Source organism: Mustelus asterias, chromosome 6 (genome assembly GCF_964213995.1).
Source record: "Mustelus asterias chromosome 6, sMusAst1.hap1.1, whole genome shotgun sequence".
Taxonomy (NCBI): domain Eukaryota; kingdom Metazoa; phylum Chordata; class Chondrichthyes; order Carcharhiniformes; family Triakidae; genus Mustelus; species Mustelus asterias.
In genome coordinates, this window is record NC_135806.1 from 80,964,153 (window position 1) to 80,986,927 (window position 22,775).

The 22,775-nt window shown below is 41.5% G+C and overlaps 1 protein-coding gene across 1 annotated transcript in view; it reads left to right on the forward strand.

Annotated features, from left to right (window-relative positions):
* The first annotated feature begins 1,575 nt into the window (after positions 1-1,575).
* Positions 1,576-22,775, forward strand: part of dtwd2 (DTW motif tRNA-uridine aminocarboxypropyltransferase 2) — a 114,027-nt gene continuing 92,827 nt past the window's right edge. Inside the window, exon 1 of the mRNA XM_078214620.1 lies at positions 1,576-1,771. Within this exon, the coding sequence (XP_078070746.1) occupies positions 1,614-1,771 (158 nt within the window). The 5' untranslated portion in view covers positions 1,576-1,613. The remainder of the gene's footprint in view (positions 1,772-22,775) is intronic.

Sequence of the window (22,775 nt, forward strand, 5' to 3'; positions counted from 1 at the left end):
ATCCAAGGTCCAAAACGCTCATTCCAGGTTAAGCAGCGTTTCACTTGCACCTCTTTCAATTTGGTCTATTGCATTCACTGCTCCCAATGTGGTCTCCTCTATATCGGAGAAACCAAGCATAGACTGGGTGATGGCTTTGCTGAGCACCTTCGGTCTGTGCGTAATCAGGACCCTAACCTTCCGGTTGCTTGCCATTTTAACACACGATCCTGCTCCCTGCCCACATGTCTGTCCTTGGCCTGCTGCAATGTTCCAGTGAAGCTCAACGCAAACTGGAGGAACAGCATCTCATCTTCCGGCTCGGCACTTTACAGCTTTCCGGTCTCAACATCAAATTCAACAACCACCACCATCACCACATCCTCATCCTCATCCTAGCTTCTCTGCCGTTTGGCCATTCACACCCTTTATTCTCTCTGTGGACAGTTATTAACTGGTTTCCCTGGTTTCTGTGGCTATGACTCATCTTTCATTCCCTCACCCTGCAGTATAAATATCTCCCATTTTCTATGCCTTTTAGCTTTGACAAAGGGTGGTGTGGACTTGAAACGTCAGCTCTTTGTCTCTCCTTACAGATGCTGCCAGATCTGCTGAGATTTTCTAGCATTTTCTCTTTTGGTTTCAGATTCCAGCATCTGCAGTAATTTGCTTTTATTACTGCTAATGTTATGATGTATAGAATCACATAGTAATCGACTCGAGCGAAAACAGTTTGTAGGGAACACTCTGGAGGTAGCTTACCTGCATGGAAGGAGCACCATGCAAGGTTGTAACATGGGATCTGCAAATATTTAAAGACGAACAATGAACAATTCCTGTTGAAATATACAAATCATAGAACCTCTATAGTGTGGAAGGAGGCCATTTGGCCCATTGTGCCTGGACCAACAACAATCCCACCTAGGCCCTATCCTTGGAACCCCACGTATTTTACCCTGCGAGCCCTCCCAACACTAAAGGGCAATTTAGCATAGCCAATCAGCCTAACCTGCACATCTTTGGAGTGTGGGAGAAAATCCACGCAGACATGGTGAGAACATGCAAACTCTACACAGTTTCTCAATATCTCATCATTGCAATATCTAAGGAACCCAAATTACAACACCAGCGGGCATAGATTTACAGTAATTAGCAAAGGAAGCAATGGCAACATGACAAAAAACCTTCTAGGTAATTAGGACCTGGAAGGTGAAGGCACGTTAAAGCTAGGCCATCAAAAAAGATAATTAGATTATTCTTTGAGGAGGAAGAATGTGCAGGGCTGAGGGAGGAAGCCGAGGGATGTCACTTGGTGAATTGCCCCTTCAGAGAGCTAGCAGGTGCTGAATGGCCTCCTTCTGTGATGATGGGGAAATGCCGGCTCGGGTAAACACAGTAAGAAGTCTCACAACACCAGGTTAAAGTCCAACAGGTTTATTTGGTAGCACAAGCCACTAGCTTTCGGAGCGCTGCTCCTTCATCAGGTGAGTGGGATACTCCTTCTATGAACCAGTGCTTGTGCTCCCTCTGGTGGTAAGGGGAAACCCTGCATCTGGTGCTCCCCCTGCCGGTGCCCCGGTGTATCGCTCTGATGGTCCGGGGGACGCTCCCTTTCAGCCGCGCTCGGCTGCAACATGGAGCCCGAAAGGGCGGGGGCAGGGGCGGCTGTAAACTCAGACGGCGGGGGGCCCGGGGTCGTGGGTGCGGAGGAAGAGCAGAACGTGTTGCAGGAGTTGTCCGAGTTGCCGGTGGAGGCGGCGGCGGGCAAGAGGCCGACGTGCTCACGATGCAGGTACTGGAAGCCGGAGCCGGGCCTGAGGATGGCCCGCGGTGAGCCAGAGCTCAGTGTCCCACAATGGGATAACTCTCACAGCTACACTGCCGGCTCTGCACTGAAACCTTTCTCCGTCTGAAATCCCCAGCATTGTAATTCCATTTAACGTTTTAAACCATCCCTGGCTGTCTGACTCTGGGGGGGGGGGGAGGGGGAGGGGGGATTTTCTGAATTTGATTGACGGGGACACCAGCCTATTGACCCTGTCCCTAAATCAGTGGTCACCATGGAAACTGGGAGACGCTGGTGGGCTTGGGGGGAAGTTCTGTTGCAATCTTGACATTTGCAAAGATCCAACAATCTGGACTCTCTGCTCGTAATGTAAATCATAAAAGTGTCACAGTCCATATGGGCTCTCTGTAAGAGTTACTCAGCTAGATCCACTCCACTCCCTTTTCCCTATCATTATTTTTTCTTCAGATAATTATCCACTTATCTTCTGAAGGCCACAATCGAATCTGCCTCCACCACACTCTGAGGAAGTGCATTCCAGATCCTAACTACTTGTGCATAAAAAGAAGAGTTTCTCATCATGTTGCCTTCACTTATATCAATGTCCTCTGGTCCTTGACTCTTCTATTGATGGAAACAGTTCTTTCTGTCTACCATTTCCAGTCCCCTCGTGAATTTGAACACCTCTATCAAATCTCCTCTCAACCTTCTCTCAGGAGAACAGGCCCAGCTTTGCCATTTTATCTATATAACTGAAGCCTCTTATCCCTAGAACCATTCTTGTGAATCTTTTTTGCATTCTCTCCAGTGCCTGTACTGAATTGCACTCTCCAGTTGAGGTTGAACCAGTGTTTTATAAAGGTTCAGCATGACTTACTTGCTTTTGTACAGTTTGTCTATATTTATAAAGCCCAGGATCCCATATGCCTTGTTAACCACTTTCACAACCTGCTTTGTCACCTTCAACAATTTGTGGACATTTAACTTCAGGTCCCTCTGGTCTTACACCCTCTTTAGAATTGTACCCTTTATATTATGTTTCCTGTTGATATATTGATGCAGTATGCAGGTATGTGTGAATAGGTGTGCTGAAAGATACGCACATTATTTAAAGTGAAGACTGTGCAAATCTGCAACTGAAACATTTGCTGAGATGCAAAGAAAATCATTAATGGAAGCTTGAGATGGGTTAAAAAAAAGTTGCCCAAACCACGAGAGAGAGCATTGTAATTTATACATTGTCATTTTAAAATTGCTTTCACAAACATTGTTTCAGAAAATGTACAACATATAACTGGTCTTTTGCTTCTGAGGAAGATCTGTGTATAACTCATTCTGTACTTTTAACATCAAAATACTGTAAATTTACTTATTTACTGCTGTAAATAAGATCAATGAAAGGAAATTTTCAGTTCTTAGGAAGTTTCTCTCGTTAATAGAAATTGACATTTTGGAATGTGATCATAGAAGAATCATAGAATCCCTACCGTGCAGAAGGAGGCCTTTCGGCTCATCGAGTCTGCACCGACCACAATCCCACACAGGCCCTATTCCCGTAATCCCACATATTTACCTTGCTAATCCCCTGACTCTAGGGTCAATTTAGCATGGCCAATCAACCTAACCCGCACATCTTTGGACTGTGGGAGGAAACCCATACAGATATGGGAGAACGTGCAAACTCCACACAGACAATGACCCAAGGCCGGAATTGAACCCGAGTCCCTGGCGCTGTGAGGCAGCAGTGCTAGCCACCATGCCATATCGAAGTGTGTAAGCATAATGCCTGAAATATGATGGATACATACTAAAATATAGATGTCATAATCACTTGTGATGAAAAGCCTGGGGTCTGAACTAAGGTTATGATTTTGGCATGGTTTTATCTGGGAAAGGATCAATGCAGCAGAGAGGATGGAACTAGAGAAAACAACACAGTGAAATTAAGAAGAGACAGGATAAAAGTGGCAGAGACCAAAGCATGGAGTACATAAGAATGTGGTTCAGAATTCTAACGGTAAAACCTTCGGATGAAAAGAAAAGTAATGCGTATCCTGTTAATCCGTGCATGTTGAATGGCAAGAGATGACGGTAGCTCTTCCAAAATATATTTCCTCTTGATCTGATTTTTAATCAGAATATTCTGGCTATGTCAAATACAATTTTTTTTTGTTGTTGAGTCGAAACTTGGATATATCATAATGCACCAGGAGTTTCTTTATAATTGTCAAAAAAGTGGCTGTTCATTACCCCTATTTGTAAATGTGACCTTAATTGTCAGTTATGGTATTGGACAGAGAAGAAACTTGTTTATTGGTGGATGTTTGCTCATTGCTGCTGCATAATTTGTAGGTTTCATATCTTCCTGATAGTTGTTCCTTGGTAATTTTCAATTTTTACTTTTCACCTGGAAGCTGCATGCTCAGTTGTAGTTTGTTAGTTTTCTGTGAACGTAAAACTGGAGCAAGTGTAACACTGAAATTTGCCTGTGCGGCCAGACTTGACAGATACAGAGCGGTAAAGTCTGAGCTCCACAGTGCTGGATTGGGGGCACCCCTTGGAATTTCACAGGTTAGGTTTGCACCTGCACTGGGAACCACCGGAAAATGCGATTTTAAATGGCTCCAACAGGATTACATCAAAGATTATACAGAAAAACCTTTGGATAACGATTGAAAACACCCAGACCAGACCACCCATGGGACTCTTTCCCACCCCGATCACCCAGGGGACACCCCTGACTAACCAGAAGTTCTTGGTATGGGTGGCACAGTGGTTAGCACTGCTGCCTCACAGCGTCAGGGACCCGGGTTGATTCCTGGCTAGGGTCACTGTCTGTGCGGAGTCTGCACATAAACCCCGTATCTGTGTCGGTTTCCTCCGAGTGCCCTGGTTTCCGCCCACGGACTGAAAGACGCGTTGATTAGGTGCATTGGCCATGCTAAATTCTCCCTCTGTATCCGAACAGGCACTGGTGTTGTGGTGACTAGGGGACTTTCACAGTAACTTCATTGCAGTGTTAATGTAAGCCTACTTGTGACCTAATAAATAAACTTTAAAACTTAAACTTCTCCATCCAGCCTCTATGTCCCATTACCAATTTAGACCCAACCCATGCCCAATTCAAAACCTTTACCTTTATGCCCTCCCTATCAACCCGTCCAATATCCACCATGGGCAGACCTTGGGACCCAATGTTAAGATGAAATGAAGTTCTAAGTGTCTATTCATTACTTCTCTATTTAAAAAGCACCCAAATTGATAACCCATTCACTACATTTAAATTCCTTCAGCTACTTTATCCCTCAATTGAAATAAACAATTTCTCAAGTACCTAATCCCCTATAAAAACAATTATTTGTATTCATTGCCCCACTTCAAAGACTAAAACAGAGTTTGTAATTACTTGGAGCTGTCAATCAAATGGTGAACTGACAGGATAATAACAGAAAATGTTGGAAACTCTCAGCAGGTCAGTCAGCATCTGTGGAGAGAGAACAGAGCTAATGTTTCGAATCTGGATGGCCCTAGACTTGACACATTAATTCTGTTCTCTCTCCACAGATGCTGTCAGACTTGCTGACATTTCCAGCATTTTCTGTTTGTTTTTCAGATTCCAGCATCTCCTGTAATTGGCTTTTATCCCACTATGATAATAGGTTATGAAATCGGTCATGCAGAATGGATCCTTAATTATAGCCTTTGGGCTTCTGTCAGCAGATTGAAATAGCAAGCACTGATTTTCTTTTGAACATTCCATAACGAAAATCGGATCAGTTTGAAGGCAGCTGCATGTCTGTACATGCAACTGCCTGTATGAACAACAGAGGCGGGACTCCCGGGATCAGGGCTCCAGTGCCACTTTGGGTAAGCCGGAGACCTTCTCCATCCCCCTGTAAATTCATGCCTTAATGTCCAACATTCTTTCTTGAGGAAGTTGTGCTTCAGTGGCAGAGACCTTGGTTTAGACTTCACCTGGACATTGCATTCAGTTCTGGGCACTGATCCTCAGGAGGGATGCATTCACCTGGGAATGGGTATCCATCTGCAAGGGTGAATATGAAGATTTACCAAATGTTTCATTTTTCTTAGTGAGAAGTATAAAATCGAAGAACAGATTGAAGTAATTTATATTTTCTCTGCTTCATCAAGTACTTCTGTAATTCTACATTGTCTTCAGGACTTTGATTCAGACCTTATCTGTAAGCGTTAATGAGAGTCGAGGACTTCACAAATTTCCACCTGTATTAGTTTTTTTATAATTGCATTGAACTCTCCACGAAATATACATAAATTTAAAAATTGCAGCTACTACATCCTTAGAAAATAAAAAAATGAATAATTTTACAAGAGAAATACTTCAAAGTGCAGAGTTACTTTTGCCACAGTGATAACATACTGTGTTTACAAAACAAATAGTCCCTGGAATATAGTAACTTCAATTGTTTTTTTCAGCAGAGGTATCTCAGAAAAAGTTGAAGAGTTCATGCCTCACCTTGTTTTGATGTTTTAGACAAAAACAAAACATAGCCTGGTTACTTCCCCTGTTCCTGACTTTTGAGGGGGGGGGGGGTAGGTTTGGCCTTAGTACATCTCCATCAGTGTACAGAAGCAAAACAGCAAACCTTGGCAGGCTCAGGTATTGGTTAGTCTTACTGTGAATCATGAAGTGGTGTGGGAGCAATGGACCTGATTGCCATCTTGTTAAGTCTCTTTTGGTGATAAATTTCCAGAAGCCAAAATGGACTGGAGTTCTCAACATCTTAATGGATTGTCATTATCTCAACTGGTGCTAATGCATGGATTCTCTTTAATAACTTTCCTGTAAATTTTGTTCCCAATTAAAGTTTGTTGGAGGAAGTATAATGGCTTAAAGGATTTCCAAAAAAAATTGAGTGTGATTTTATTGGTGCATCTTAACTGGTTAACCTTTTGTTAAATGCTGATCGTTTGTTCCCAAATTTCATTTCAGGTTTATGTACTTGCTTTTGATTGGTATTTTCTCGACCTGTTTAGGTCCTTCCTTTGCTGCACCTTTTTTTTATTTTGAACAACCATATCTGGATTTTAGTTTGATTCTCGTTCCTTTGTTGTTTAGAACTAAATATACTGTTTTACAAATAATGTCCTTAAGAAACACAATGACCATCCAGTCTCTAGAGCAGAGTCTTCTGTGACTACAATTTGTTGTGCTTATCAATCTGCATTTTTACTCGTCCCTGGTTTTCTAGCTACCCCCTCTTCTATGGCCTGAACCTGGAGTTTGCAGTAGGAATACTGGTGAGGCGATCAGCATTCAGTATTGTTAAAAAATACATTGTTCAGCAACCTTTGGCTTCTGAACATGCACAGTTAAACTTTGAAATCAAGAGATTGCTATTTGGTTTGCCTCACTGCTCCACAGGCTACACTGCAACAGTGCATCACTGAGATTCAGCGTTAAAACATACGAAGGGTGTGATTTGTGGCACTTCAGTCTAATCTAATATCTAATTAGGGATATAATTGTATTGGAAGCGATTCAGGTTCACTAGATTCATTCCAGAGTTGAGGGGTTTGACTTACGAAGAAAGATTGGGCAGTTTGGGCCTATACTCCCTGGTATTTATAAGAATGAGAGGAGATATAATTGAGGTGTACAATATGATAAGGGGGATTGACAAAGTAGAGAGGATGTTTCCTCTTGTAGGGCAATCTTGAACAAGAGATCACAGTTTAGGATAAGGGGCGGCAGGTTTAAAACAGAGATGAGAAATTACTTCTCTCAAAGGGTGGTGAGTCTGTGGAATTCATTACTCCAGAGTGTGGTGGATGCCGGGACATTGAGTAAATTTAAAGAAGAGGTGGACATATTTTTAATTAGTAAGGGTTTGAAGGGCTATGGTGAATGAGTAAGAAAGTGGAGTTGAGGCCAAGATGAGATCAGCCATGATTGTATTAAATGGTGGAGTAGGCTCGAAGGGCTAAATTGCCTACTCCTGCTCCTTGTTCTAATCAGTTGAAGAGACATGATGTGGCTTGTCCTGTTCATTCAGGCCTCGGGATACCCTGTAGAGGGTGCTGTTTTGCACTCCTGCCAACCACAAGTTTCCATGCTAAAACCCAAGTGAAGTCTCTGGGCACTTCAAAGTCTAATAAAAAGTGAGTGCTGTTTGTTTGCCGCTGCTCTCAAAGTCCGAGCCACACTTCTTTCACAATTGGTGGGGGTGCTTGGTGGATGTAGCTGGTATTTGTAATTGAAAAAAGTAGCAAAAATGGGAACTAACCCTGAAAAATAAGTGTCTGCCCTTGACCTGCTTCAATGTTCCAGTGAAGCCCAATTCAAGTTGGAGGAGCAGCACCTCATCTTTGGATTAGGCACGTTATAGCCCTGCAGACTCAATATTGAGTTTAACAACTTTAGACTGTGAGATTTCTCCTCCATCTTGACCCCCTTTTCTTATCATCCCAAAATCTTTTAGTCCCAGTGCAACAACACCTCCTTCCCCCACCTGGCCATCTGTCACTTGTTCTAAAGTTTTGTTTTCACTGAGCACTGACCTTTGTTCTCCTATTAACACATTCTGATGTCTTATCTATATACAACTACCAACACCTTCTATAGTTCTTCACAATGCCATTAACATTTTCTTTAACTTGTGTTCGATACATCTTTGTTGCAATCTCGCCTAACTCCCACCAGTCACTGACCTACTTTGCTCCACCTGCTCCTCTCCCTCTTAAGGTAGCAGGACAGGTGGTTAAAGTGGTTAAGCCCTATATGGTATACTTGCTAAAGTATACCAAGCAAGTATACTTGCTTGCATATTAGCTGAGGCATAGAGTTTAAGAGCAGGGAGGCGTGCTAGAAATATATAAAACATTGGTTCGGCCACAGCCAGAGTATTGTGTGCAGTTCTGGAATCCACATTATAGGAGGGATAAAGAACAACAAAGAAAAATACAGCACAGGAACAGGCCCTTCGGACTTCCATGCTCATGCTGAGAACCAACATGCCACCCCTTCTGGTGTGATAACACTGGAAAGGGTGCGAGGAGATTTACCAGGATGTTGCCTGGGCTGAATGGTTTTAGCTACGAAGAGAGATTGGGTAGACTAGGGTTGTTTTCCTTAAAGCAGAGGAGACTGAGGGGGGACATGAGTGACATGTATAAAATTATGAGGGGCTTAGATAGAGTAGACAAGAAGAAACTTTTCCTTTCGTGGAGGGATCAATGACTAGGGGGCATAGATTTAAGGAGTGAGGCAGGAGGTTTTGGGGAGATGTGAGGAAAGCTTTTTCACCCAAAGAGTGGCGGGAGTCTGGATCTCACTGCCTGAAAGAGTGGTGGAGGCAGAGACCCTCATAACATTTATGATGTTATGATGCCAAGGCATCCAAGGCTGTGGGCCAAGTGCTGGAAAATGGAATTAGAATAGTTGGGTGGTTTGTCTTTGACTGGTGTAGATGCGATGAGCCAAAGGGCCTTTTTTGTGCTGTAGTCCTCTATGACTCCAATACAGTGTATAATCCATCACATTCTCCCCCTCGTTCAGACTCGAAACATTAACTCTGTTCTCTCCCCACGCATGCTGCCAGACCTGCTGAGTTTTTCCAACATTTTCTGTTTTTATTCCTGAAAATACAAACTGAGTTTCTTAATTTTCCAATGTCCTTACTTTCTAAAATTCTTCATGAGGTGTGAGTATCATTGGCTAGGCCAGCATTTATTGTCAATCCCTTATTGCTCTTGGGAAGATGGTGGTGAACAATCAACTTGAACTGCTGAGGTCCATCTAGTCTAGGTACGCCAACAGTGCTGCTAGGAAGGAAGTTCCAGTTTTTGATCCAATGACAATGAAGAAACAGTAATACAATATTTCCAAATCTTAACCTTCCTTTATTTCATACGTGACGTTGCTGCCTTTTCACCATGGACATCTAATCTCTTTACAACTCAATCCCCAATCATGATCATCTCGAGTTTCTGCATCCCAAATCCTTTTATGATGCTGCAATCTTCCACAACAATGTTTCTGATATATCTTCTGTTTTCTTGAACTGAGGATTCCACCCCCAAGTTCATTCACCAACTCGCACCCTTATGATGGTTGACAGAACCCTCCACCATGTTATTTTCATTTTCAATCTTACTGCTCTCACCTTTCAGCACTTCCTCCTAAAACCATAACAGGGCTCTCCTTGTCTCACCTTCCACTTCACCAAGTAACATTCATGCCACATGAGTGCCTGCCTTGAGAATTCTTGATGCTGAAACTGGGTGCCAACATGAGAAAGTGTTCCATCTGCAAAAGCAAAATTAAAAATGGAAAAGGAAGGAAAATTGTGCTCAATGTCCACAAAAAAACGCTAAAATAAAATTTAATAAGCACAGGATGAATTCTTCCTGCTGAATATAACTGTAGAAAACATCAATATTGAAGTCCTTCTGTTGTTTTGTTCTATTGCAACCACTTGATGGTGCTATGAGGAACAGATATACAGCAAAGTTTGTTCAGCATTGAAACCTTTTACCACCCAGTCAAAGGACAGTGGCACTACAGAAACAGCACGTCTCTCAATTTTGAGATTCATTTTTCTGTCCAAGCTTTCCAATACTGGAATTTTTCGGCTGTTTAAGTGACATAGTCTAGTATTGTGGTTGAATGTGTCACTGCTATTCATAATTACGAAGATACTTTATATACTTGATAGACCTCTTCTGAAAGAGTGTTTGTCACCTTACAAGAACATATCCTTCATAATAGACTGAACAGATTTCTTTGAACAATCCAGGTTACTGGACTATATCGTTATCAGAATTCTATAGGGATGAAGGAGAGTAGCTGTAACCGAATGCTTCCAGTAATTAAAGGGTTAGCAATGAGGGCCTTCGATTCAATATTGATAGCTGAAGATTTATTCTTGAGGCAGAATTTAAGGTTCGATTGGATATGTTGATGAAGGAAGGGATATAGGAAATACAATACAATCTATTTGCTCACATGGATGAAAAAGGCAGATGTGTACCAGTTGGATCAAATGATCTCTTTCTGTGCTGTAAACGGTTGTATTTATCCTCAGAAAGCAAAAAATAAGCCACGTATTTTCTTAATGCTCTCTTGAAATTGAGGATTGATACAGGGACATGGTTCCATGAATGCGGACAATTGATCCTATCCTAATCCTTGCTCATTATCCATACATGCATTCTTTTGGCAAAGATCAATGTGTAATGATTAAGAGTGGGAAGCCCGGCAGATTTTTGTCTCCTATCCCTGGAAGCCACTATCATGTCCCACTTACCAACCTGGTTTACATCAGTAAATTAAGCAGGCTGATGATCAAACCTGGAACTTTCTTGAGTAATATGGCTTGGTATCAAGAGCATCTTTTGCCAAAATGTCATCAGGGAACTTGTAACACTACTATACATGATTATTTCATTATATTCGGATGGGTTCTGACAAACCATGTCAGTTCTATTGGCTTTCTGAAATATTTTTAGAGATTATACAACTCTGCTTAACAGTTGTGATGTTTTGAAAATCAAATTAAGGATTTTGAAGGATTTCCACTCTCCATATCTTGATATTACAGTGTATATTTCAAGGTATACTCAATTTCCATGTTTTAGTAAGGGAAGACATCAGTGATTTTTGATCCTATCGCGGCATAACAAGTTGCTGATATAATATAAGTGAGAGTTTTTAAATTCACTTGTGAGATGTCGTGTTCTTAGCAAGGCCAAGTATGTATTGCCAATCCCTAGAACTGGATTTTACTGCATAGGCAGTGAAGCGGCCAATGGTGCTGGGGAAACCAAGAAGTATGAAAAACATATCTTCAGAAGCTTTTTAATGCAGCACCTCATTAACATTTGATATCCAGGATTCACATCAAATTAGTGCCAGTTCGTGTGATGGCGACCTATTTTCTTTTTCATTCATGGCATGTGGGCATTGCTGGCAAGGCCAGCATTTATTGCCCATAATTCATTGCCTGTGAGAAGGTGCTAATGAACTGTCTTCTTGAACCATTGCTGTCCTTGCGCTGTAGATACATCCACAGTGGTGTTAGGGAGGGAATATTTCTCGGTCAGATTGGTGTGTGACTTGGAGGAGAATGTGCAAATGGTGCCATTCCTATGTGTTTGCTGCCCTCTCGGTGTAGAAGCCATGGGTTTGGAAAGTGCTGTTGAGGGAGCCTCGGCAAGTTGTTGCAGTGCATCTTGTAAATGCTGCCATTATGTGCCAGTGGTGGAGGGAATTAATGCTTAAGGTGGTGGATGGGAAACCAGTGAAGTGGGCTGCTTTTTCCTGGATGGTGTCAAGCTTCTGGAGTATTGTTGGAGTTGCACTCTTCCAGTCAAGTGGAGAGTATTCCATCACACTCCTGTCTTGTGCCTTCTTGATGATGGACAGGCTTGGGGAGTCAGGGGATGAAGTTGGGATGGATGGCTCAATTTCAGTTCCGGTATATTAAACCAAACACTTTGAAAATACAAGTTGGGAAAGTTGAAGGTGGGAAGGAGAGAGAAAGAAGCCAAAAGAGAAAATGCTGGAAAATCCCAGCAGGTCTGGCAGCATCTGTAAGGAAAGAAAAGAGCTAGCGCTTCGAGTACAGATGACCCTTTGTCAAAGTGGAAGTTTTGCCATGGAAAGTAGCAGTCGAAGTCTGTGTTCCACTTCACTGCGCCTTCCTGAGTGTGCCGACTTCTGTGAGGATCCAGAGAGATGCACTTTTCTTTGAACATGAGAGGAAGAAACCAGCTGGGAAAATGAAGAAAGCATGATTGAAAGGTCAGCAGTAGGAGCGTAGTTTTACACACCTGGATTCAATGCAGGAAACAGTTCAATTACCTCAGAAGCTCAAGAAAGGTGAGAAAGGCCTTTAACCTATATCTTGATGTAAGTATCACCTCTAATCTCTCACTCTTCCTTCATAAGCCTACTCTTCTCTCACCAACCTATCTTACAGGTATACCCATTCCCTCTGCAGCTCCTCACACTCCCATCTTTACACCTCACACTTCTATCTATGCATCCACAAATGATACTCATTTCTCATCCTTACATAGTGTATGCCTCTCCCTCATTGTCACCCTCAACAAATGCTCTCCACCCATTTGGTACCATTGCTCTCACTCTTAGGTCTTTTCTCTTTCGATATCCTTACAGGAGAAATGAGCATAGAACACATGGAGGGGCAGGGAACCAGAGTTGGTTCTCTGTTTGTCTCTCAATGAATAGTTGCAAGAATGCTGGGCATGCCTAGCCATCTCCCAGCTCCCAGATGGTTTGCTAAGTCCTGTGATAGTGCACCCTCGGAGAGGTTGCGCTCCTCTGAGGAGGTGGAGATAGCGGTGACCTTGACCACCTCCAACTGGATAAATGAAAGCTTGTGGGAGATAAAAGACATGAATGATTACTGTCAAGATAAGAAAACTTGAAGTTATTATTATGTATGTGATCATATTTCAATCACACAGATCAGCCATAATCTTATTAAACAATAGAGTAGCATTGAAGGGCAAAATCACCTACGGCTCCTATTTTTTATATTGATGTCAACAACTTCAAGTCTTGATGTCAAGAGCTTCAAGTTTTTAGGTGCCTGGATCACCAACCTGTCCTGATCCCCCCCTCCCCATGGTGACACTATAGTTAAGAAAGCCCATTAACGCCTCTACTTTCTCAGAAGACGAAGGAAATTTGGCATGTCCACTACGACTCTCACCAACTTTTACAGATGCACCATAGAAATCATTATTTCTTGTTGTATCACAGCTTGGTATGGCTCCTGCTCAGCCGAAGAGCGCAAGGAGCTACAAAAGATCATGAATGTAGCCCATCCATCATGCAAACCAGCCTCCCATCTATTGACTCTGTCTACTCTTCCTACTGCCTCGGCAAAGCAGCCAGCATAATTAAGGACCCACGTACCCCGGACATTCTCTCTTCTACCTTCTTCCTTTGGGAAAAATACACAAAAGTCTGAGGTCACGTACCAACCGACTCAAGAACAGCTTCTTCCCTGCTGCTGTCAGACTTTTGAATGGACTTACGTTGCATTAAGTTGATCGTTCTCTATACCCTAGCTATGACTGTAACACTACATTCTGCACTCTCTCGTTTCATAGAAATCATAGAAACCCTACAGTACAGAAAGAGGCCATTCGGCCCATTGAGTCTGCACCGACCACAATCCCACCCAGGCCCTACCCCCATTATCCTACATATTTTACCCACTAATCCCTCTAATTTACGAATCCCAGGACACTAAGGGGCAATTTTAGCATGGCCAATCAACCTAACCCACACATCTTTGGACTGTGGGAGGAAACCGGAGCACCCGGAGGAAACCCATGCAGACACGAGGAGAATGTGCAAACTCCACACAGGCAGTGACCCAAGCCCTTCTCTATGAATGGTACGTTTTGTCTGTGTAGCGCGCAAGAAACAATACTTTACACTGTATGTTAATATATGTGACAATAATAAATTAAATCAAATCAAAAATCAGATGCATGAGAACACCCTCCAAGCCATCACTGTACTGAGTTGAAACTATATCGCTATTCCTTTACGTCAGAATCCTGCTACTCCCTTCTGAATAGCATTACACCAGATGGACTATAACGGCCTGAGAGGTGGCTCATCACCACCTTCTCAAAGGCAATTAGGGATGGGCAATAACCGCTGGTCTTGTGAGCAATGGTCAAATCCCACAAAATAATAAAAAACAGTGGGTAGACCAAACGTGGATTGGATGACTATTTTGTGGAACACCTCCGTTCAGTTTGCAAACATGACCTCGAGCTTCTGGTCGGCTAGTTTTTAAATTCTCCATGTTGCTGATCATGCTGATCCTTCTATCCTCTGACTCCTGCAGTGCTCCAATGAAGCTCAATATAAGATCGAGGTATTGCATCTCCTCTTTTAATTAGGAACTTTAGAGCCTTTCTAACTGAATGTTGAGTTTAACCATTTCAGATCGTAATCTATGCCCCAAATGACCTATTCAACTTTGAAATTAACTTCAAACCATGTATTCCGTGTCAGGTGCTGAATTTCTACCTCCACACTATTGCGTGGCTTCAATCTTAATTGATTCCACTGAGCTTGACACTGATGTCCATCAGCTGCCTGGGCTTAGGCACAAGAATGTTTACTTTAGTAAAGTACATTCAGGTAAACTGCACATGTGAAACTTCAGACAAGCTTGTTTTTTCTAATACTTTCCTTGCCAGCCTTCCGCTCAATTCATCCAAAACTCCACTGCCTGCATTCTGTCCCTCTGAACATCTGACTTACTGGCCATCCTTTTGCTTACTGACTTCCACTGGTTCACCATGTTCCAAAACATTGAATTCAAAACCCTCCTCCTCTTCCACCACCCTTCTGCAACTAATGTGCCTCATTACTGTCCAACTAAGTTCTGAACTTATTCAGCACAGAAATGACATCTTCTTGGTTTGTGTGTTCAGCACCAGTGCACTTAGTAACTGAGTCCTTGGGGAACAAACGCACACACAAGGACCCCCAGCAAAACTGGAATCACTGGATATCAGGGGGCATTGGAGTCACACCTGGTACATAGGAAGATGGTTGTGGAGGGTCAGTCATCTCAGCTCCAGGACATCTCTGCAGGAGTCCCTCAGTGTAGTGTCCTAGGCCCAACCACCTTCAGCTGCTTCATCAATGACCTTCCCTCTGTCATAATGTCAGAAGTGGGGATATTCGCCAATGATTGCACAATGTTCACCATTCGCAACTCATCAGATACTGAAGCAGTCTATGTTCAAATGCAACAAGATCTGGACAATATCTAGGCTTCAGCTGACAAGTGCAAGCAACATTCGTGCCACACAAATGCCAGGCAATGACCATCACCAGTAAGAGACACCCTAACCACTGTCCCTTGACATTCAATGGTGTTACCATCGCTGAATCACCCACTGTCAACATTGGGATTATCATTGACCAGAAACTCAACTGGACTTGCCACATGAACACAGTGGCTACAAGAGTAGGTCAGAGGCTAGGAATACAGCAGCGAGTAACTCACCTCCTGACTTCCCAAAGCCTATCCACTATCTAAAAGGCACAAGTCAGGAGTGTGATGGGATACTCCCTACTTGCCTAGATGGGTGCAGCTCCAACAACACTCAAGAAGCTTGACACTATCCAGGACAAAGCAGCCAGCTTGATTGGCACCACATCTACAAACATCCACTCCCTCCACCACTGACGTTCAGTAGCAGCAGTGTGTACTATCTACAAGATGCACTGCAGCAATTCACCAAAGATCCTTAGACAGCACCTTCCAAACCCATGACTACTTTCATCTAGAAGGACAAGAGCAGCAGATACCTGGGAACACCACCACTTGCAAGTTCCCCTCCAAGCCACTCACCGTCCTGACTTGGAAATATACCGCCATTCTTTCGCAGTCTCTGGATCAAAATCCTTGAATTCCTTCCCAAACAGCATTGTCGGTCAACCCACGGCACATGGACTGCAGCGATTCAGGAAGGCAACTCACCACCTCCTTCTCAAGGGCAGCTAGGAATGGGCAATAAATGCTGGCCAGCCAGCGATGCCCATGTCCCACGAATGAAAACTAAAATGGTGTACAAATTTTAGAATTTTCAACATACCGTTACTTTTGCTGATAGCCTTATTTGTCGATTTTGTTTTCTTTTATTGTTTCATCCCTTCTAGATAATTTTTTAACTTTTCAAGTTTTTACTGATTCAGCGAATCAGTAGTAGCAGCAACCTTCTCTGAGAAATGTGACAAAAAATCACTTGTTTTATGTTGCTCACAGAAACATGCATAATTGAACAGATTCTGAAATTGTGAAAGTTGTGATACTGTATATTTTTTGGAGAAGACAGAAGAATGTGATTGGCTTGCTTTGTGATTTCCAGTGGCCAATATTGCAATAAAGGATCATTATTAAGTGTGGGCACATTGGGTTTAATTTTAAAACTACTTCTTGAACGTAATACTGGGATGGGAGATAGTGCGATTCTTTTTGAGACGCTTTGAGTTTCCTTTGCACTGAATTACAGTTCTACGCTGTAGCAATAAATTGAAAATGAACCTCATGAACTTTCGGGTGACATGCCAGTGGGACAAGATAGCTGACCAGTTGTCTGATAATACTGGCAGGAGGCCCTATCCAATTTGAGGCTGGTACTCATTGACAGACGAGTGACCAACTGTGGGCATCATTGGTATTCTGTTGCAGCTCTCCACTGCAACCTGCTGCAAAATCAGGCTGCCCGGAGGCTATAAAAAAACTGGATCTTGGAGTGGCAGAGAAGTGATGGGAGGAAGACCGGGGGAGTCTACCTGCTTCTCCTGGCCCCACAAAAATAATTTTAAAACTTAACTTTTTGGGGCATATTCTAGTTTCTGCCAGGTTTTGCTGAGTAGATCATTCAGGGTGAAGTCAAGCTTCCATCATGGATCCTGAATTGCATGGATGAATGGGACTGCTGTCTAAATCATGTGGGTATCTTGACTGTCCAGCCTTTTCCAATGTGGCACCCTCTACAGGGTATCAATGGTATCTATGAGCAAGGCAGGCAACAAGGCCTTCAGCCAATCAAGTAAAGTATTTAACTGAGACATAAAGGGTCTAAATTAGGAAGCATAGAGCAGGAGATCTAAATTAGATTTATATGATTGCAAAATAAAGATTCAGAAATATAGATGGGATTAAGGGCAAGAGTTAAGAGACATACATAAAAAGTATGAACAAAGTTTATTTTTTTAAAATCTCTAACATTAATTTTATTCTCAGCAGATGAAACTCCACACTTGTACAGTTATTTTTTTCAGAACTAAAGAGGATGTTCAGTAATTATCACTTTATCACATTATTAGAAGCTCACTCACTTCTAAATGCATGGGCCTTAACCTTTCCAACCGTTTTTACTGCAAAGTTAAGGGGTAAGTAGCCAAGCGCTCATGTTGCAGTCATTTCAATACAGAGACTATTGACGAGGACAGCAACAGTCCTTCTCTGGAGGAGTAGGGCATCACTAATATCCTGATCAATTTCCAGATTTCCACTAAAGGCTGTGCATGTGTGGATGTCAGAAGTTGGTGTCAGATTTATCCTTCGCTAATAGTCTCATTGTAATACAAAATTCGGGCCAATGTTTATTCATTAAATCTGCAGCTAAGTTTGTCCTTACCACACTTTGGCAAAATTGAAACATTGCCTATGGGATTGAAATATTAGTCAAGTGTACTCAAGAGATTTAGTGAAGCTGTGAGGTTAATTGTGCTGCATAATCTGAATTCTCTAGTCTGTTGGTTCTTATTGTTCTTTTTTTAATTAATGGCTGCATTTAAGAAGGTTGTGTTTGAAAAGTGACTTATTGGTCAGGTTTAATTTACAAGATGACTTTTGCAGCCATATCCTAACTGTTGGCCATAATGAAGCTGAATGATTTAAATCTTTTTTTTTGGATATTCTGAGAAAACGCTAATTGCAAGCAGCTCAGTCATTGATAACATCTGCTTACCTATGACTGCATGCAGCATGCATGACATGACAGCAATCACAGCTGGTGCAGACCAGGCAATGCCACAACCAATCTTTTTAATTAAACAAATGTCAGGTTTGTTTTGATCAATAACTTTTGCGATAATTAGTATTTGCCGTCATATTCAAAGAAATACCCTGGCAGTAAATCATGAAATTGTCAAATAATCTCTGCACAAAACAGTTCAATGATTTTCATAGCTGACTAAAATAAATACAACTCATATTTACTTTCTATTAGTTGTGTTTTATAGCCATAGCCACATCATAAGTGCTTCCTACAAAAGCAGCAAAGGTCTTATGGCTGTCAATCAGCTGCAGCTATGTTAGAGAAATCACAGTGGGGCTTCTTTGTGCACTCTTCATTTTCAGCTAGTGCTTCTCTCAGGGAGTTCCAGAACCTCTACCACCAGTCAGTTCCCAGTCTGGCTGTTTTAAAAGCCTGGATTATTCTGGACCAGCTAACTGGAATGAATTGCTGAAAAGCATTCACTGTCGCCTTAATTTGTACCATTGATGAGATAACATAGTAGCTGACAAGTCTATATTTGTTCATTTTATAATTTTTAAAAAACACTACTTACATTGATATTTAGTCAGTCCTGATTTCCAAATCATGGATAAATAAAAGCAGCAGCTTTCTAGCTTTGGTATTTGTCCAAATGTTAGGCTACGATGGTTCATTTTTATATTCTGGATCAGCAAAGGAATGTAACATTTCGCATTTTACTATGTGACTACATGACATTACCATTACAGCAGCATTCGGAACTGATTTCAACATGGTGACACCTATCTAATTCGGAGCAGATATTTCCAAATTGCTGCAAATTGAAATAGTTTGGTCTTACAGTGCTCTGTATTCAAGTGCCGCAAATTCATCTATTTCAGTGAGAACAGTAAATACAGTCATGTAGTGTTTATGGACATTTTAGTGAGATTTCAAAAGAGTAAAGGATGAAAGTAGGGGATTGGGGTGGTGTAATGCTGCTGTGTGTTGAGAGTAGATTCAGGGTCATGACTTTGTACCTCAAAAGGAAAATAATCAAAGATTTGTGCTACAGTGGTTCTATTCTTCAGCTTCAAATGAAATCACTGTTTTAATAAAATCAAATACTTGTTTTTAAAATGTATTTTGTTACAGAGATTTAGTTACCATTTAATGAATATGCTTTTAGAATCTCATTCCAAACACTTGGTATTACAGTACTTTTATGAAGGTATTGAAGATATGTTTATTATTAAACATCTGATATAGTTTATCAGAGCTAAAATTTTGAGAATGCTGAATTTTCCCCTTGTGACTTTTTAGATTTAAACTTTCTTTGTAAAAATTCTGGTTGCTGTTTGATTGTCTCAGGTTGTTGCTGATTTTGCTTTGACTTTTAGAAAAAAAAGTATTTTCCTCAGCTCCTGCGACATTGACTCATGCTGGGAAAGAGTTCTGTATATGCTGCTAGGTCTCAGATAGTCTCCCCAGTAGTTATTCATTTGTGACCCCAGGAAGCAAGGGGTTGCAAGGCTATTTGACCACAGAGTGAAGCATCACAACTGAGCTTTAATACCAAGGGTCAGACCTCAGCGCTTCCTGATCCAAATGGTTCAGTAATACATCACGTAGCTTATTTAACTACTGAGCCCTGTGGCAATATTTTCACACCTGATCACTTTTAGTGGGATCGTAGATCAGATTTATTTTGGACTTCAGGAAAGCAACAACATCACACAGCCTGGATGTGACAGAAACCTTCAAAAGACACGACTGTCTGCCTCTATTATGCTCATCTATTTGTAGAGAAATTAGATGCCTGGAATTTTAACATGCAAATTAATTAAGTTGTAAATATCCGTGTGACTGAAGATTGATGCCAGCTCTTACTGGTAATTAAGTTGCGCTTGATATAAGAGGTTAGTTTAACAGCAAGTAACACCTTAAACATCGTAGTCAAATTAGATTAGGAGAGAAAGTGAAGAATTTACAAAAACCTTTTCTGGCTTTCTGTGTAGTATAGTACCTTCGCTTTGATATTTACCGAATGTCTTGAGGATGCACAAATATGCTATGCTATAAGGAGTAAAGGTATAATTTGGTTATTCTTACATGGATAGTTTTGCACTCATCTTTTTTTAAAGAAAATCTGTAAATAATAACATTTTGAGGCCAGATGATAAAATAACACGAAACAGCAAAAGAGTAAAAAATGCTCTGATATTACAGTAATTGGTAAGATGAACTAATTCAAGCAGAAAGTAAGTTACAACTGCTGCACTAAACTGTAATGTTTCCTTACAATGTGGATCTTTTTCACCCAAAAATGCATGCAAGCTCATTCCTCCCGATTCTTAAGAATCAGCTCTTTCCATATGGAAAATAAACCAGCGCAGCTTCATTAATATTGCCAGAAAAACAGTATTGCGTCAATCTCTTCATATTCACACAAGAGGAGCACTCCAGATTATAGATGATATTTCTAATGAAGAATTCTGACCAGATGCTCACACACTTTCCATTGTGTCCTATACAGCTTCTCATTTTTGATGCAGATTCGCATTTTTTATCATTTCATCGTGTGGCAGAAAACATGAATAAATTGGGCTTCAGGGAAGAAGCAATAAAAATCCCCACAGGGCTGTAATGGTTGAAATTATAAAGTGCTGTTCTGCTAGTATGTTTCCTTTTTAATCACAGCTGGTTATAACGTAAACTTCTTTAAGATAAAAAGCGCATTTTAAAATTATTGTTGCGGCCACAGTTTTTTACCCTGGGTTTCTTCACCACCTTCACTTGTATTGTTGGCATTCCTTTGTTACATGCAATGAGTAAAATATGTTTTCCTCATATCAATTAAATACTTAAATATCAATCCTTCTATCTGCAGCACAACAATCTAATTACCCCCAAAGCCCTAATGTTGACACACTCAATTTACACTATAGAGCAACCCCTTGGATTCTGATATTTAACAGGGTAATTTTGAAGTGTTGAGTTAATGCCATGGTGTCGTACTGTGGCAATATCGTGAAGCTTGTCCAGCAAAGATTGAAATGCTCTTTGGATACTGGGTTGCATCCATGATTCCTCACAGAGTGAATTTTTGATACCTATATATTGAGCATAACCAAGGTGCATTCCCAGAGTGGAGGAAGGAAAACAGGGGAAAAAAGCTCTCTTCTAAGGGACTATATGGTATAAGCCAGGGAGGGCCAGAAGAATGATAGACACTAATGCACCACATAATATGGAAGTGGACCACATTGACTGGAAACTCCTAGATCTCGGATTCGGTCTCTTGCCTTTGCTCAGTTGGAAGATCTGAATAGCAACCAAAGTAGGCGCGCAATGGTTGGCCTCAATATCGTTGGCTACAGAAAGGAAAAAAGATAAACCAACGTTTTTGTTACTGATTGCCATTTCTGAGACCTGCTGGACAATGCAGGATAGCATTTTGTTGTTCCATTGAGCCCTCAACAGTGAAATAGCCTGCTCACTGTTTAGATTCTCATGTAAACCCAAGGTACCAGATGACTGCTAGCACCTGTGAATCTGTATCCTGGCATACATTGCCAACTTCAAGAAAGTAGAAGATGGGGAGAAAAGCAGAAGGAGAATTATAGCTCTCAATGAAGAATAATTTAATCAGCATTAGTATTTGCTAAAAGTGATCGAATCAAAATAATTTACCTGAACTGGTTAGGTGATGCTGGATTCTATAACAAATGTAGTTTACCTCCATAGTGGGCGAAGACAATTATTTAATAGAATCCATAGAACCATAGGATCCCTACAGTGCAGAAGGAGGTCATTCAGCCCATTAAGTCTGCACCAACTCTTTGAAAGAGTAACTTACCCAGGCCCAACCCCTGTCCTATCCCTGTAACCCCGCATATTTACCATGGCTAATCCCATCTAACCTGCACATCTTTGGACTGTGGGAGGAAACTGAAGCACCTAGAGAAAGCCCACGCAGACAGAACAAGAACGTGCAAACTCCACAGTCACCCAAAGGCTGGAATCAAACCTAAGTCCCTGACACTGTGAGGCAGTAGTGCTAACCACTGTGCCATCTAAATTGGACTAAGCTAGTTTAGAGTGTTTAAACTTGTTCCGCTATATTTTGCAAGTAATGCAATCCATCTTCATTAAATGTTGAGAATGTTTATGTCATTTGCATGAACATTGAGTTTGACTCCAAAAGCTGCTGTAGTCAAAAGAACAATAGTCACGTGGATTAAATGAAGGCGAGTCTGGGAGCAACAAAACGTGTATTATTCTTGGAAATCCAATTTACCTGATTGATTTTATCAATCTCTGTGGCATGCCTAACCACTTCAGCATTGTTTACCTAAAAAATTGCAGATATGTCTTAGTAGCTTATAGGATGCAGCTTCTCACAGGTTTCCATTTATTTCGACCAGTCTCATGAACAAATCTAGAGAAACTGTCATTTTGGGTGAACTAGTGT